Source organism: Egretta garzetta, unplaced genomic scaffold (genome assembly GCF_000687185.1).
Source record: "Egretta garzetta isolate BGI_Z169 unplaced genomic scaffold, ASM68718v1 scaffold405, whole genome shotgun sequence".
NCBI lineage: Eukaryota > Metazoa > Chordata > Aves > Pelecaniformes > Ardeidae > Egretta > Egretta garzetta.
The window spans coordinates 1,427,305-1,442,648 of record NW_009259854.1 but is presented as its reverse complement, the minus strand read 5'-3'; the positions used below and the strand labels follow the sequence as shown (position 1 = coordinate 1,442,648).

At 41.0% G+C, this 15,344-nt stretch overlaps 1 protein-coding gene across 1 annotated transcript in view; it reads right to left on the bottom strand.

Moving 5' to 3' along the window:
- The window catches only part of EPB41L4B (erythrocyte membrane protein band 4.1 like 4B), a 123,373-nt gene that overhangs the window by 13,127 nt on the left and 94,902 nt on the right, over window positions 1–15,344 (bottom strand). Inside the window, exons 21-22 of the mRNA XM_035895469.1 lie at window positions 13,860–13,998; window positions 13,340–13,417 (exon numbers count right to left, since the gene is read on the bottom strand). Coding sequence (XP_035751362.1) covers window positions 13,340–13,417; window positions 13,860–13,998 — 217 coding nt within the window. The remainder of the gene's footprint in view (window positions 1–13,339; window positions 13,418–13,859; window positions 13,999–15,344) is intronic.

The window sequence follows — 15,344 nt, the reverse complement described above, 5'->3', positions numbered from 1 at the left end:
AGCAGTAGGTACACTCGCTGGGTACAGTTCCTCTCCAACACTGCTGCAGAATAAATGAGTTGCATTGCTAGGACAGCTAATGCAAAGTTACCTTTTTTTGCCCTTTTGGTCTTTGCCAATGAAATCAACGATGATCCAGCGCCAGGTGCCTAGATCACGTGCACAGCCAACATAATTATGTGGCATCTTCTGCAGATGGAGGCTGTTGCCATAGAAGAAAGTCACTAAAGATGGATAACATGAAGAGGAGGAAATGAGTACTGTGATTGCTGCCAGTTGAGAGTGCCCCAGGTAAGCCATATATTTCCCATTTTGACTGCCAGCAAGCAGACTGTATGTGCATTTTGTACCAGATGGAAGCTCACCACTAGCCACACCTGATTATTTCTAAGCATAGCCTCTGACAGCTCATCATCCCATAACTGTTGGTTCACCATGCCTCATTAACACAGAGACTTCAAACCCAGGGACATTTCAACAAAGGCTGACTAACAACCACGTAACATACCTGCACTTTTTCAAAAGCATCAGGATCGCATTCCTCTATTGAAAAGTTATGATAGATTGGCACAAACAGTGCATTGCCTGACCCTTGTCCAACCCAAACAAACAGTTTGACTTTCTACTGTAATCAATCTGTCTACTTGTGTAAGAGCAAAAGCTGGCTGAAAGTCCTTAGGTGTCCAGAAACTCAACAAATCACAGTCTCCTTGAATGTCAGGATAGTAAGAAATACTTTGCATTAATTTTCTGTCCTATTTTTCTGGGCTATTGAGCTCTGCCAAAATCCCCAGGAGTTTATCCTATTCATTATTCTAAAGGAAAAGAATAGTACAGGTAGATTAAAGTCAGTGGAGCTGCAAAAAAAAAGTGTTAAAATGACAAACTGGTGCACTACTTTTATATATCTATCCAGAAGGCCACTTGAGCGTATTTTCAGCTTCAGCATGTGACTACTGCAGCCTTAATCTGTGCATGTGCCTACCAGTTTTGGTGACCTCTCATGGATTAGGATCTACTCAAATACACAAAAGAGTGCTGACCGCTGTGCTGTGCTGCAGCTTGCCGGTCTCGCTACTCTAAAAGTCTGGTCTGAATTAAGCTTTTATATGACAATAAACCATTCCCATCATAATATGCCACCCTTCCCAACATGCATGATGGAAACAGAACACTGCTTCTTTAAATGTAGTGGATGCAAAACTATTTGATCCTATCAATAATACCAACTCAAGTAGAAACTAAGAGTCTATAAGGAACAACGTTTTGCTTGGTTTAAGATTCATGCATGAACAAATCCAGTCCCATATCTAGTAAATATTTTGTGATGTTACGTATAATACCCTATTTATTCATAACCTCACGCCCTTGGCTACAGAATCATTCATCTTGCCAGCCACCAGGCATTGAGAAACCACAAAGGTCTGTCTTGACTGCAAGTAAAATCTTGTTGTGTTCAAACACAACAGCTCATTAGGCATACACAGATTCAAACACTTGCATTGTAATGCTTTGCCAGTTCAGTGCCATGAAACGCATCAGATGCCTCTGTGTCTGTCGAGTCCCTCATTAAAGCAATCTACCATCAAAGTAAATGTCTTGTTCCTTTTCTCAGCTTATTTCCATTTTTTCAAGAACAAATTGGGATGCTACCTTAAAAGCCAGTCTTCCATTCTGAGACACTGTACTCAGGCATGTTCCATAGCTAAAGAGATCAGTCCCAGCCAAGGGATAATCCCAATTGATTAGGGCTATTAGCACACAGCTCACTCTCGCCCATCCTTAATTACAGCAGAGATTTCTCCTTTGGACTGAGAGGAAAAGTACAGAACTCTTCCGCTTGGCCCAGGAATGAAAGCAATTTGAATGCCAGAAGGCTGCTCTATCATTTGAGCAGAGCTCTGCTTCCCCATAGTTTGTTTATTGCACAAAGGATCCAGGGGATCCATTATTAAAGACATCTCTATGAAAGTGACTGAAGAAGATTATAATGCTGCAGTGAACAGGAAAAGGGAGATGGGAGAGAGGCCAGACAATGACAGTCCTCTCCCTGGAGGTCTGCTTGTGGCTCTTTTTTGGGGAAAAGAAATACTCTGTGAATAAAATGTCACAGGCAGACCCGAGTCCCCAGCCAGTGACTTCCTGCCCATCCCAGCAGGAGCTCGCAGGGAAGCCAAACTGGGAACTGGGGATTTCCTGTGAAGGCATGTTTCCAGCACCACTGCCTCCAAGGCCCCTTCCCAGCACCATGTGGTGATGGACGAGGCCAAAACATGTTCTTGTCTGGCATCCTCTGCCCACTTATGGTCCCTGGGAAGATTACAGTTAACTCATTCAATTCAGACAAACCTTGAAGCCTTTCTAAATTGTAAGCAGAGCAGAAGCTGGTCTTGTCAAACTCATAACTGGGGAACAATGAGGGAGGGGGCTTACAGCGATGGCTTGAACTTTCTCCCCAAGAGCCTTGGGATAGCTGATGGCTAAGACCTGGGATACTCTGTTTTCTTGGGGATCTTGTTTTGATTTGTTGTTGTTTGGGGTTTTCTTTTGTAATCCTGTGCCTGCTGCTTTTAGAGTGTGCTCTCTATGAGCTTGGACACTAATTGTTCTTGGTGCAGTAACAGGCCCACTTCAGCCACACTGTAGATGTGAAGAAAAGCCTTTTCCCACACTGCCTCAGTACCCCTGCTCTTGGTGAAGGAGAAAGCGCAGTTTCTTCAACACTTTTTTTCCAAACCACTAGCAGCAAGACAGGAGAGATCTGAAGGACAAAATTGCTTTAGAGGCACACACAAACATGGGCTCTGCTGACCGCAGACATTCTGAAGAGAGCAAGCTTTGTCTGCAATCTGGGCAGCCTAGCCACTGATGCAAACACATGGGCTCTATCTGGGATGGGAGCACTTGAGCTTCATGGTTATTGATTTTGACAGTTTGCTCGACTCAGATGCAGCATGAGATGAGTGCCAAATTGTGCACAAATTCAGGTGGTCAGAAGCCCACTGTACTTGGCGCATGATTTCCCCATCTCCAGCACTGCCAACAGGGCTCTCAGCAGAGCACGTGCACATGGCTCGGTGTGCATGCCAGATGGCATGGGCAGCTCCTTCATCAAAGTACATCTTGGTAATACCTGGCACTTTGCCCAAAGTGGCCAGGTAATGTTCCACAGCATTGGAGTGCTTGCAAGACTCTAGCCAAATTTTCAGCAGAGGATCAATAAATGACATTAACTTGCTAAATGAGTTTTGTAGAAGTTCACTTTCCTGACCTCACTGGCTGTTCCTCCAAGAGGTGGGGTTCGGTCTTGGGTTGCTGAACATGAGATGAATGTCATGCCATAAAGCAAGCCATAAATCTACAGTTCTTCCACAGCGATGGTTTTGTGGCCAAGTTCCAAGGAATAACTAAGGAGTACGCAAGAACAGTTTTCTAGTCATCAGGCTTAAATTGGATGTATAGGACATCTACCTCTGCAGAAATTTTCTTCCTCAGCCCTAAACAGTTTATTATTTTGTTTTTCAGAGCATGGTAGAAGGGGTAATGAACAGAAAAGGACCCCTTCTACAGACTTCAGTGGTTTTTAATCCAGTTACCATGATAGTTCATTAGTTGGAATTAAGCAACTCCTGTTTTCTTCCTTCCACAATTAAATTACAGTCTTCCTCCATGATCTACAATATTTGGGACAAGGCTTAGAAACTGTGGAATTACTACAGACACATTGAGAGTTATGCAAACTTCAATTTAGCAGTTCAACTTACTGGTTATTTCTACTATTGCCACTCTTCTGAGTTAGAAGACTTCTCCTAGGCTCTGTACAAAGTCAAAGCAAGAGATTTGTCTTGATGTAAATCTCACAAGCCGATGACTGGGTCTCTGTTTTGGTTTTGCTTGCTACTAGACAGACTACAACAAATTAAAGAGATAATATGCCTCGGTAGGGGGTTTTCCCACTGTTGTGAATAACAGTATAAAGCAGCAGACAAATTGGTAGGCAAGCCACAAGAGCAAGTTAATGGTCACTTAGGTACTGCTGCTCACCAGAAGAGATGCTATTGGAACTCCTTAAGAATTCTCATCAGAAAATACCTATTCATTCAAACTGTGTTACAAAAGAATCACTGCGGTAAAAAAAAGAATGGTTTTATCTCAGCATTTTGTCAGAGGAGATTTTTGTGCCTCATTTAGAAATGACATTTTGATTGGAAACATGAGTTCATTAAATTAGTTAATAAACATTACTTGAAACTGAAACACTTCACAACTGCTACAATGAAAACATTTCAAATTGGCCTGATACTTCTCTCTACTCTTCCTACCACTCTCTGACAGTTGATTCAGGATGTTTTCCAAAATGCAGCCTCTTGAAAGAAAATGTAGACAGCTAGATTTTATTTTAATCAAAGAAGAAAAAAAAAAAAGATTTCCTATAAGTTCCAATTATTCAGTTGAGTGGCAAATAAAAACAAAGTTTACTTGCTCTTTTTGCTGGTTTTACAAGTTGAGTTGCCCAGCCAGTCAAAAAACAGCTTGGAAAGCAGATGTTTCCATTTTTCTGTTGGAGCTTGGAGGCGTTCAATTGAAATTCCACAGGACAGCCAAGCAGTTAGCATCACACTTGCTATCACACTGGAAAAACGTGAATTAGAATTACACATATATCAATTCATTAGTGGGTTGGAAAAAAAACAAATACACAATAGTTACTCACTGGAGTCTAAATGCAATTGTCACTAATCACAGTGAGGAAGAAAGATTATGAACTTCACAGCTGCAGAGACAAAAGGAATTATGTACTTCTCAGGCCGCAGGAAAGGTGATTAATATGCCTTTATCAAAAGACTTTGAGACATAATAGCTTCATCGCTATATTTGTCTCACTGAGAGCAAACATAAAAAGATATACCTAGTTTCAAGTAGGCTTTTGCACAGAAGCTGAACATTTTTCTATTATATGGGTTACTGTAGAGTGGAAAAGAAGGACACTCAGTCAGTACATCCAAAAGTTGATGCTCTATGTCTGAAAAGCCCTGTCTATCTGTTGTTCACTTTTATTCTTCTCAGGCAGATGTTACACCTGCTTATTGCTTTTAAGGACATGAAACACATTCACTTGAAAAGTAAAGCAATAACCTGAAATAAAAAAAGATATTGAGTAAAAAGTATGATTGAACATATCAGACCTGATTTACAACAATATGTGGGTTCTAAAAGATTTGCTGAAGATTTGCCTTCTCAGCTCGCAGCAGGAGGTAGATGTCAGCCAATTTAAAATCTCTGCTTGCATTTACTTGATCCCCTTCACTTATTCTGATGTTGGTTTCAAGCAAAAGAGAAAGCTGTTACTGTCATGGAATGATCACGTTTTTGATGGGGAGGCACGAGAAAGGGATTGCATGTAGCGTTTTCTTCCTCTTTTTTCTTTTTTCATCTACAGTAATGTTCACAATTCTCAAGTTGTCTGACTTTACTAACTGCTGCTGAAGTGGTGGCTATCTATTCAGAGGCACTTAGAAAAGCTTTGGACTAAAAATGGCTATTGCACTAATTACACAAAGAGAAAAGCACACAGACAGTTTTGCACTATGGTGTTTGGCAGCTTCAGGTGCTCTGCATGGTTAGGGAGCAGTCTCCCTAGGATCTTGCCTGTCAATTGGCCTCAAGCCACTGTTACTGCAGTCAAGCACATCCTAGAGTCCCTCTCACAAATTGATCAAACTTCATTTTAAAGTTACTTCAACAGCCACAGTAGCCCCATTTGGAGTACTACTCCAGAAACTACAGTGCTTGCAAATGTACTTTATCACTCCCACAGTCCTCAGGAGAAGCATCTGTGAAACCATAGGCTTTCACAAATGATTTGACCTAAAGCTAAATAATTTTGTTTGTGGGGTTAGTGTTCAGCTGGATCAATGAGCCGATCGAGCTCCCATCACAGGCCCACTACAAAAGCTGGGATAGATGAAACCATCCAGCACCCATCTACAGAAAGATCTGCATGTACAGCTGTGACACTACCACCTCCATCCTCCAGCTTCATAGGAGAGTCTGTAAACTCCCACCAGAGCACCAACCATATAGGCACAGCAAACATCCCGCCACAGGGTAGCGATCTTGCAGACTTCAGTTACAGACCACTAGTGGCTCCCTACGCTGTTTTCCTGACTGTACCTGCCTGCAGCCACACAGGTGGTAGAAGGCCCACCAGTCTTCTGGTCTAAGTGTCTTCTCAAATGAGCTCCCAGCATGTGGCAGGCCCATTATGGAGTCCAGCCAAAGTTTTAAGCTCCAGGACCAGCTCTGCTTGCGTGATCTGGCAGAAAACAGATTTATGGTTAGGCCTTTGTTTCTTTTATAATTTCTACAGGCATGGGGCAGGCACATAGAATGCCAGAGGATGGTTAAGACAGCATCTTCAAATGTACAGAGATGACTAAAAGTAATTGTATGTGGCAGATTTTGTCACCTCTCCAGGTAAAAGCTTATACCCTCTTGATCCAAACTACCTTCTGACATTCCACCCTTACCTTCATCGCAAGTTTGATAAAAAGTTAGCCAGTGGGTCACTCAGTATTTTAAGGCAGTGAACTAGAAGGTACAAAGTAGGCACAGTGCAGCATCACGCCGGCACTTTTTTCCACTTAACAGCTTCCCCTCTTTTTGTACCTTTTCTTGCTCATGTACACGCTGTATCCAATTTATCACAGTGTCCACTGGCACAAAGTCAGCAATGGATTTCACCTTGCGGATCTTTTTATTTCTTGCGGAATTCATTTTCAATTAGTTAAAGAAATAGGGAAGTGTTGAATCATCTGTCATACATTTACAGAGCACACCAAATTGTTCTGCTCAGCATACAGATAATGGGGAAAATGAATTTAAATCACTTAAATAGACGCAAAATAAAAAGTAAATCTAGATGTTTACGGTTCATCTTTTAGCATTGCCTCATTTTGCTTCTTCACTGACTCTGTGTGCCCTTCTCTAATGGATGAATGGGAGCAAATCCCCAAATAGTTGGGTAGTAGTCAAAGCATTTTACATTTTTTAGTGGATGTTAAACTAAGATCCAATGGGCAGTCTCTGAGCCTGACTGCATTCCCAGACACTCAGTAATCTTGCATATTAGTAATTCAATAGACTGCTTATGAGACCGGCATCCACCAGTAAAGCCCCATGCTTGAACATGCAGAGCTACATATTGGCTGCAAGTCGTACTTATGTGTGCAGACTGTAAGAATCAGCTATGGGGGAGTGTGAAAGTACAATCCAAAATGTATTCACCCATTAGTCTGGCTGCCCAAGTGGTTTTTAAACATGTGCTAAGTCCCCTCTCTAGTTATCAGCATGCTTTATATAACCTAAATGATGCTCAGGTAACTTGCATGTGCTTGAATGAGACTCTGTGCTCCCAGGAGCCTTGCACTGCGTGCAGTGCTGAGCACTTTCTGCGAACCCCCAGTCAAACGTCTCATGCTCAATTTGACTGAGCACCACAGTGCACCCCTTCGAATTGTGTTCTTATCTGGTTGATGCCCTTTTCTTGCAGCAGAAAAAAGGTCCTTTGCAATATCAGAAAAATTAAAGTATTCCCTGAGTTCCTACGGAACTAGATTTATTGCCTGTTGCTACAAGGTTTTTTGTATTAGAGTTGTTTGCTTTAGCAGTTGTGGCTCTTTGCTTTTTCTTAGTTTAATGTGGAGTTAAAGGGCTTGAACTTGAAACTGGGAAAAAAATGTATGTTTAGCATGTTGCTTACTGCTCTGAGTTCTGTTATATGTACGTCTAACTGTACATATAACAGACAAACTGCTTCTTTGTGCAAATTCTTTTGCTCATAATTGGCCATTGTGTGTAAGCTTGAATGTGCAAATACTGTTAATTGAGAGGCCAGCTTAGAAAATAGCATGAATCCAGGTCATATTTATTGCTTCCAATTCTTCTTGTACAAAGAAATCTTTTTTGCTGTTATGAAGATGTAAAAGTAGAAAGCTTGTAATTCTGAAATACATCACACAGCCTTCCTAAGTTTTTTGAGAAGACCTGTTTTATCTTCAGTATGTAGTTCACCACAAAGAAAGCATTTATAAATTTGCCTCTGACTGAGATGTTTTAAAGACCTCTGAGGCATGCAGAGATACTTGATCTATACTTTCAGCCAGGTAGATTACATGCTATCTAATGGTCTTATCAAATGTTAGTCTTGAATTACATTATAGCTGCTTTTGTTTAGAATTCTGCAACAAAAGGACTGGTTATGGAGCTATTAGAGGTTGATATGTTTGCCTGTCTTCCGCTGAAAAATTGCTTTGCACAGTAAGTGAAAAGATCTTCAAAATGAAGGCAATAAATACTGAAGTAATTTCCCACTCTTTTATTTGGCTTATTGCAACCTTGCAAAATTGTCATAAAAATTTAGCAACTAAAAATCCAATTAACTCTTCTTTATCAATATAACAAATATTAAATGGGAATGGAATGAGACGATTCTTTACTCATTCTCCTCTATTCACCTACCCCTCAGTGAGACTCCGTGAGATCACTTGCAATGAATAAGATTGCTTACACTAGTAGTGCTATTACTGAAATAAAGATATTTGTTTCCAACTCATCCTGAATAAAAATATGAAAATATCTAGTCTTACACGAGGGCAATTTATTTTTCATTTTTAAACTATCATACCGATAGTTTATACCTTTTAAATGTTGTATCTCAAGTTTTGAAAAGGTAAGTAGTTTTTCTGCTTACTGTTTTCCACCAACAGATGGCAGGTGAAGCCCTAGAAATGTATTCACTTGATACAGCATGAAATAAGCCCACATAGTTTGCACTTGCCAGCTGTAAACCAGTGCTCTCTGATATCTCTTCAGGTGTTACAATGATTTAGTCTTAGCCCATGCACATAACATTATAAACCTTAGTCCAAGTTTAGGAATAGCTGTGTGTAAGATCATTAATTCTTATTTATTTTGTCCTACTCCATTAGGTCAAGCTGAAGTTTGTGCACATTGCCTTTCTCTCTTGGTTGGGAAGGTATTTGTCAGCATGGCAGCAGCTGTTACATTCATTCAGGGTCTTAGGACTGAGCTTTCTGTAACGAAACAAGAAAGCTCTGCATTCATACCCATGTCACAAATCATACTGATTGTAAGCTGAAGCAGAATAGCTTGAAGCTCAAGCTTTGATTTCCAGTTCCATTAAAGCTAGAAATGAAAGAGAGAGAGAGAGTGGTGGCAGAAAGAGCCTAGTACAGTGATAAAACTAATTTTAATAAAGCACAATAAGGATGCTTATAATGAGATACTATAATTCTTCCTATATAATGCTGTATGTTTAAAAAAAATCCAGCTCTTCTCTGAAACACAGAAGCAGGAGGGATTGAATCTTGTTTACATACAAGCCAGGTACAATGCTTAAAGCCACAATGAAGTGGTATAAAAAGACAGGGATTTTCTTCTGCACATGATCTAAAGATTTTAAGGACAGCACGTAATGCGTTGTAATCAATTAGTTGTAGGATTTTCCTGAAAAATTAACAGAAGCATGCATAAATCACATGGCTTGAGGAGTGCAGAGCACAAAAGGATACCTTTCCTTCTAGGCAATCTGCATTAGTAACTGTGCATTATTTCTCCTGCAATATGATTTCCTGAAATCGGTCTGCCTCGCAATTGCCCTGCTGTTATGAGCAGGCTAAGCATTGATGACTAAGTGACCATTAGAGCTCAGCTGGTTCTTGTATATATCACAGTAGCTCCTCCAGGCTGACTGAGTAGACAAATTTGACTGCTCTGATCCCTGCATGGCAGCCTGGATGAATTCTATTAATCCAATCCATTCACTAATCCTTCAATTTTTATAAGTCAATTTGGTTTTGTGAGCTCCACTTCTAACCGTAACTCTCAGCATGTATTAAAGCTTCCACTGTATGGGCAACAGCAGCAAATCATGGATAAAACCCAAGGCCATCAAGAAGCATCAATGATTAGACACTGAACAATGAAGATCATGCAGCTAAGTCGGTGACTATTAATCACTCTCTGCCAGTAATGTTATAGAAGGGAGGATGTCTGGAACTGCTTCAAATTAACAGCTCTCCAGTGACCTGGGGAAGTTTGGCAGCATATATCATGACCAAAATAAAAAGTTGATTTTAGGCATCCAACTTAGGTGCCTTTGTCTCTCTAGTCCAGAGGACAAAGAGAAGACAGCTGTTTGAATACCCCTCTGCAGGAACCCCTCTGACTATGTAGGAACCTGAGCTTCCAAACCTATCAGCTCAGGCAAATACCCCAAATTAGGCAGTATGAATGAGCTCTTTAGGTATTGTACCTGTCACTGAATGTGAAACAAATGGGTGCAATTAACAAGCAACTTCCCAAGGGCCAGGCCATAACATGCAAAACCAGCTACCAGCAAAACCACCACCACTGACTTGACAGTAACACCACCCTAAGCTGTACATGATTTTGACCCTCAAATGACAGCACATGTTATCACAACGGAGTTATTAAATAATCAGTCTGGCTCAAAGCTACGCATTTCCTCTTAGCTTGCTTTTGTTTGGAGCCTCTCCCCCTGAAGAGTAAACTTTTCATTCCAACCTCAGTCGAGAGCAGCCTGTAGCCAGTGAAACTGCAGAGAAAGGTCTGTAAACAATAACTGCTCTGTAGAGAACAAGCTGACCTTTATAGATGTTAAACAAAGCAAAAAGGGTTGATTGATGCTGTGCAGTACATGCTCTCCAAAATATTAAAACCAAGAAAGTCATGGAAGGTTAGTTTATGAACAGAGAGTGTGAAAAATTATGTCAGTGGGTGGTGGGGTAGGAAAGGGGAAAGCATGACTGGGTAAAATATTTAGGGAAAAAAGCCTGTATCCTCAGCTGGAAAAGTGTGTAATGCTGACTTCTATTAGATGGAAACAAAACGCAAACCTATGTTATCTAGAGCAGGTCAGCTGCTAAAGGCTTCATGACTCATTTTTTAAAATTCTGATTAATACAGTGAGATATGGTATAACATTTTTTAGAATAAGAAATCTATTAGTAAAATCCAAAGGATAATTACTTACAGTTTAGCCACAAACATGTTATTAACACAGCGAAGGACAATCTAACCTTTACAGAATCATAGAATCATAGATTCATTTAGGTTGGAAAAGACTTTTAAGATCAAGTCCAACTGTTAACCTAACACTGCCATCCCACCACTAAACCATGTCCCTAAGCACCACATCTACCTGTCTTTAAAATACCTCCAGGGATGGGGACTCAACCACTTCCCTGGGCAGCCTGTTCCAATGCTTGACAACCCCTTACATGAAGAAATTTTTCCTAATATCCATTCTAAACCTCCCCTGGCACAACTTGAAGCCATTTCCTTTTGTCATCTCACTTGTTACTTGGGAGGAGACCAACACTCACCTTGCTACATCCTCCTTTCAGGTAGTTTCAGTTTCAGTCTGCCTGTGTCTTGTCAATCCAAACTACAGACAAAAGCTGCAGAACACTGCACCTCTTTCTATCTTTCCTTTGCTCCCTTTTAATTTTCCCTTCCCCCAGAAATGTACAGGGCAGGGTGGGGGGCATTCAGCTGAAATACATCTCTTCCTGTCACTTTCGGGAATGGGATAGTTTCATCATCTGGCACTTCAGGTAGGTGCCAGGTAAACCTTCTCATTTCTGTAGATGCTCCTTGGTCTGCAATGGTATTTTCAGGTGTAAAAGCAGGTCCCTCCCATATGGTGGATGTAGGAGCAGTAAGCACTGTACTCTCATTGCAGATGCTAGTGCTGGAACAGTTCTCCCACCAAGGAGACCTAGGGGCTCAAGGAGCTAGAGGGCCCCTTAAATTTCAATTTGGTGCAGTTCAGAGATTCAACATCTGCATTATAAAAGTCCTGGGGTGCAAGGACTGTTTGGCTGAGTCAAGCCGAAGGGCAAAGATAAGACGGGGGTCAGCAGGGACAGGGTGGGTGCCAATAGCACTTTGATGGCAGGTGAAGAACGTTCTTATTGAACCTCCTGAAGTTATAGAGGGACCATCAATTGCTCTCAGGAACTTTGTGAAGAAACAATCCCACAAGCTTGAAACTGCATGAGAGAGAACAGCTATGCAGGTCTCTCCACCCTTCTAGGGCTGCTGTCCATTCCCCAACTGCAGTACATCGGCGGCAGTCTCAGCCTCTCCCTAACTCCTGCCAGTCCCCTGCATCAAACCCCTCTTCCCAACCACAGCAGCAAGTCTCTAGGCGTAGTACACCCCGTGCCCACCTCAATGTGCCTCTGAAACCAAAAAGCCATGGCTGAATATTCATACCCCTTCTGCAAGCAGGGAGCAGCCTTCACTTCACCAGACTTGCAGGGGAAGCCACATCTCTCATCCAGTGGCAATGGGACACAGGCAGTTATTTACAGACTGCTACCATACTGTCTCTGAAGCAGAACACACATCCCCACAGCACCTATACAATACTGTAAACAAGAACCTAACCATGTAGTGAAAGCAATGCCCAGAAGTACTTTAATACAAAAATGTTCATGCCAAAAACATAGTGCTGCCCCTGTTGTACTTTTTATATGCTTTAAACATAGTCTCTAGAATACAGCAAAAATGGCTTTGGACAGCAGAGGAGCTATCTGGCATTAGAGCTCTTTGCAATGCAGAATGACTCGGAGAAAGTTAAGGATCACACTGTGATCCTTCAAGTAATCTACTGGGAATCTGAGGTCAAAGCCTGAGACCACTGAAGTCAAAAGGCATTTTGACTTCAGTGGGACCAGCATCCCTCCTTGGCTTAAAAGTAAAAATACAAATCACATACCTCTAAAATAAGAAGTTAATAATCAACATATGATACACTATTTTGCCTTAAAGTGAAGCAAAGCACTCTGCTAATGAAACATGAAAGTGCAGGTACATGTCTTTGGATTGGCTATTGGGTAAGGTCTGAGTAAAACTTGTGGGGAGAAGAAGGGACTTCCAGACAACTTCCAAAACCAAATCTGTGATCACATTAGGAATCTATGTTAAAGGGACAAAGAAGCTCATGAAAACAGTGCAGCAAGGTGTAAAGATATCCAGGTAAGAGAGAGAAATGAGAAGTCATCCAACAATACAGAATTGCATTCAAAAGCTCAGCCATAATATTTGTTGATGTGGACTGATTTTCAGAGATGCTGAGCTGAGTTTGCTCAGGATCACCGAATATCAAGGAAACTTACTTTATTCCTGTGCGCTATCCAACACACTGCATAGTACCCCGTTCATTTTAGCTGCAGACAAATTATTGAAAACTTTTACACTTTCCTGGTTGCAAACTGAAACTATTTACCATAGGTGTGGCCTCTGTGAAGTCCATCAGGAGGTCACCTGGCTCCAAAGTAAATGTACTTCCTGCATCTGTGGAACTCTAAAGGCAAAGAAAAAACCCAGTGTTCAAAAAAACTTTTAATTTCTGTAATTCTGTTAGTTATTATTTTTTTTAATTCTGTAAAGCTTAGATTGCCAAATGGATTTCAAATTTCACAGCATGTTTTTTAAGTATGGCTACTTAGCAAAGACAGACAACAAAATTATGCACCTTTGAAATCAAGGTAAATATTAATTTAATCCTGACCTGCTGCCCACTAAGGTTGATGAAAAACTATCATTGATTTTAGTTAGGCCTTGGAGCAGGCGCTAAATATTTCCTTACACAACAGGTTAAACATATTACTAGAATTCTGCATTAACAACTACTCCTAAATTTAGAATTACTCCCTTCATTTAAGGAAAACACGTTTTCTGCAACTCCCTCCCACCCTTCCTGAATACTCTCTGAACTGACATAAGCTCATCTCTTTGCTTATTACCTTGCCACCAGGTGAAACCTGTGTTTGTCCTTCCGACGTCTGTGGTGTACATGTTTTCTGTGACCCGGGAGATGCCGAAGACACAGGCGTTGATGCCGCTGCTGCTGCTGCCAGTGCTGGAGGAAGGTCATCTTCATCACTGCAGTTGATAAAAGCAGACAGCATCTTCTCATTAGAAAATGTCACTGGACTTTGACTGTGATGGAGGAGGCACTGGAAACCTGTATGTCAGCTGTAGTGCTTTGGAGTGAAGTTCTGTTTACTCTTCCATCTGTAATGCAGCTAACTATTCAACTATATTGGATTTTTTAAGCTTTAAAGATGCCTCAAAAGTCAATTGGTTGCAAATGGAAATCTTACGGGTAAGATGTGCAAGTAGTGTTTCTATGGAGTATGCATATATGAATAAATTAACTGAATTGATATTACTCTAATGTTTATTCTGTTCTAGGGAGGCTGGCTGTATTGATAAGAACAGATCTGGTTAGATCCATCTCTGGGACTGACTGCTTCATTGGCTTTAGACCAACGGGAGATTTGACACCCATTATGCAGCTAGCCTGTGCTGTTGTTTTCAAACTGTTTTTAAAGGACTTTGATCGGCTCCAAAGTGGAGGTCTTTAGAAACAATCTTGTAAGGGTATCTTTTTCCTGTCCCATTTATTCTGTTTACAGAAAAACCATTTTATTTAAACCCAGATTGCATGCGTCCCTTGGGCTCTAGGCCGTAAAGTTGAGCTCCTTCCATCTCACCTACTGTCACCAATGGAAGCCAGTAGAGGACATTATACCTTCATTTACTTTGTAGAGCCCCACTGACTATAAATCATTGGGATCAGTCAGCCCTGAGTCAGGATGTTTCCAATAGCTAATTGTAATTGCACAGAGGTAAACAGAGTCACAATTTGGTCTACAGAACCTTTATTACTGGGAATGATGTGTGAAAAGGAAAGACCACAGCTTGACAGTTTAAAGCTCATTGAAAAATGATGAGAAAAATGATTTCTGCTCATAAAACGGCACCAATTTTAACTACCAATTAGGTAGTTACAGTGCACAGATGCCTGCCATGCCAGTTTGACAGACACTTCCAGAACAGAACCGTACTTGGTTTAGTGCTACTTGAAGGCAGCATGCCTGGGCAACACAGTACTTCAAAACTACATGACATACAGGGCACACAGACTTACAGAGGGTTGTTTGGGTGATAGCTATGTTTTTTTATTATGATATAAAGCTATGGTGATGAATGTTATCTTTTCCGTGCTTCATTTTTTATTTCTTCTGGGTAAGGATAGAATTCAGCACCAGAGCATGTATAATACACTGTTTTTATACTGGAAAGAAAACACAAAATCTTTTCAACCTGTTCAATAGATGTTCTATTAATGCAACAAGCCAGAGTTGGGCTGCTGACCTAGTTAATCTCTCTTCCAGAAACATGTAGCTGACATTTTCTCAGTCCTTGCTCCCTACTCTCAGCAG